The 1,284-nt window shown below is 44.9% G+C and overlaps 1 protein-coding gene across 1 annotated transcript in view; it reads right to left on the reverse strand.

Annotated features, from left to right (window-relative positions):
• Window positions 1-2: 2 nt before the first annotated feature.
• The window catches only part of LOC102195007 (gamma-glutamylaminecyclotransferase B-like), a gene marked incomplete at its 3' end in the record, with an annotated part of 12,247 nt that continues 10,965 nt past the window's right edge, over window positions 3-1,284 (reverse strand). Inside the window, exon 2 of the mRNA XM_013907827.1 lies at window positions 3-344. Within this exon, the coding sequence (XP_013763281.1) occupies window positions 3-320 (318 nt within the window). The remainder of the gene's footprint in view (window positions 345-1,284) is intronic.

The following is a 1,284-nucleotide window of genomic DNA, read 5'->3' on the forward strand; positions in this document are numbered from 1 at the left end:
TCTCCTTCCATCTTCCCCACCCACTCCTTCACCTCCAGCTGGACCACCGTCCGCTGGTACAACGTTGGGACGCTTTCAAAATCGTCCAGGAATTTCAGCATCTGGTCATCCACTTTGTAGATCTCCCCGTGCACTCGGTGACCCTGGCCAGGGATGTTGAGCAGGAAAGGGATGTTGTCCTCGGTGGTGATCACTAACGGGTATTTCTGGGAGGTGAACGCCGAACCCAGGTACTCGGCCTTTCCATTGTTGCTGTCGAACATGCGGTAGTTGTTGGGCTGCCCCTTCTTCAGAGTGCCGTAAACGAAGACCCGAGTCATGAGGACAGAGGACCAAAGACGCACCTGCGGTGTAAAGAAGGAAGAAACATCTCTGTGAGCAAATTCCCAGCAGGTATTACTGGCAAAAATATTTATACAGTTTTAACTATTATTCTGTATTATATCAGTCACTTGTGCAGAGGTGTATATTTGATCTAATTTCAAATGATCACACCTTCAAAATAAAAGAAAATCAAACTCAAATCTAGGTAACACTGTTTGGGAGTTTGTACTTCTTACACACATTAATTAGGAACACAATCAGCAGATTAACATTACATGCACAGATTACACATGACTATATCAATACACTTCCTACAACAGCAACTGTCAGACTAGATCTGCACACATTCCTGTCATGCTGTCACTGTGAGCTGGGAGAGGTCATTCAGTGAAAAACGCTGTTTACATGTTATGCTTATGGGCAGGGGCGGAGCGTGGGGGTGGCTTACTGGGCTTAAGCCCGGGTCTTTTTGTCAGAAGCCCGGGGTCTTTTGGAGTGTAATTTTTTCATAGTTAGATGCCTGGCTGACAACTGTATAAAACAAAAAGTACACACAATATTCGAAGCACATAGTGCACACTGTGGGGATTTACGACTGTGTGTGAATCCCCCCTGATATTGGTATGATTTGCTCAGGCACTAAGCGACTGAGCGAGGGGGCGAGGCAGCTGCTGCCTGTGAGTGCGCTGTTGGGGAAACGGAGCCAGCCATACTAAGGAGAGCTTAAGTTTGACCAGGTACCAAAGCAAATCATTCGTACCGTACAAATAATGTAAATATGACGTGTATCACGAAAGATTGATATCAAACTGATCACTTGACCAATATTACGTTACTCGCTCTTCAAGTGAATCAACAAATGGCGAAATGAAAAGCCGAACAAATGCTATTTTTTTAGAGAGTCTTAGCTTACGTGTTTATTTCATATTTTCAGTTCTTACCCTCCCCGACTAAATCGGT

Source organism: Pundamilia nyererei, unplaced genomic scaffold, assembly GCF_000239375.1.
Source record: "Pundamilia nyererei isolate P.nyererei 1_Seehausen unplaced genomic scaffold, PunNye1.0 scaffold00536, whole genome shotgun sequence".
Classification (NCBI taxonomy): domain Eukaryota; kingdom Metazoa; phylum Chordata; class Actinopteri; order Cichliformes; family Cichlidae; genus Pundamilia; species Pundamilia nyererei.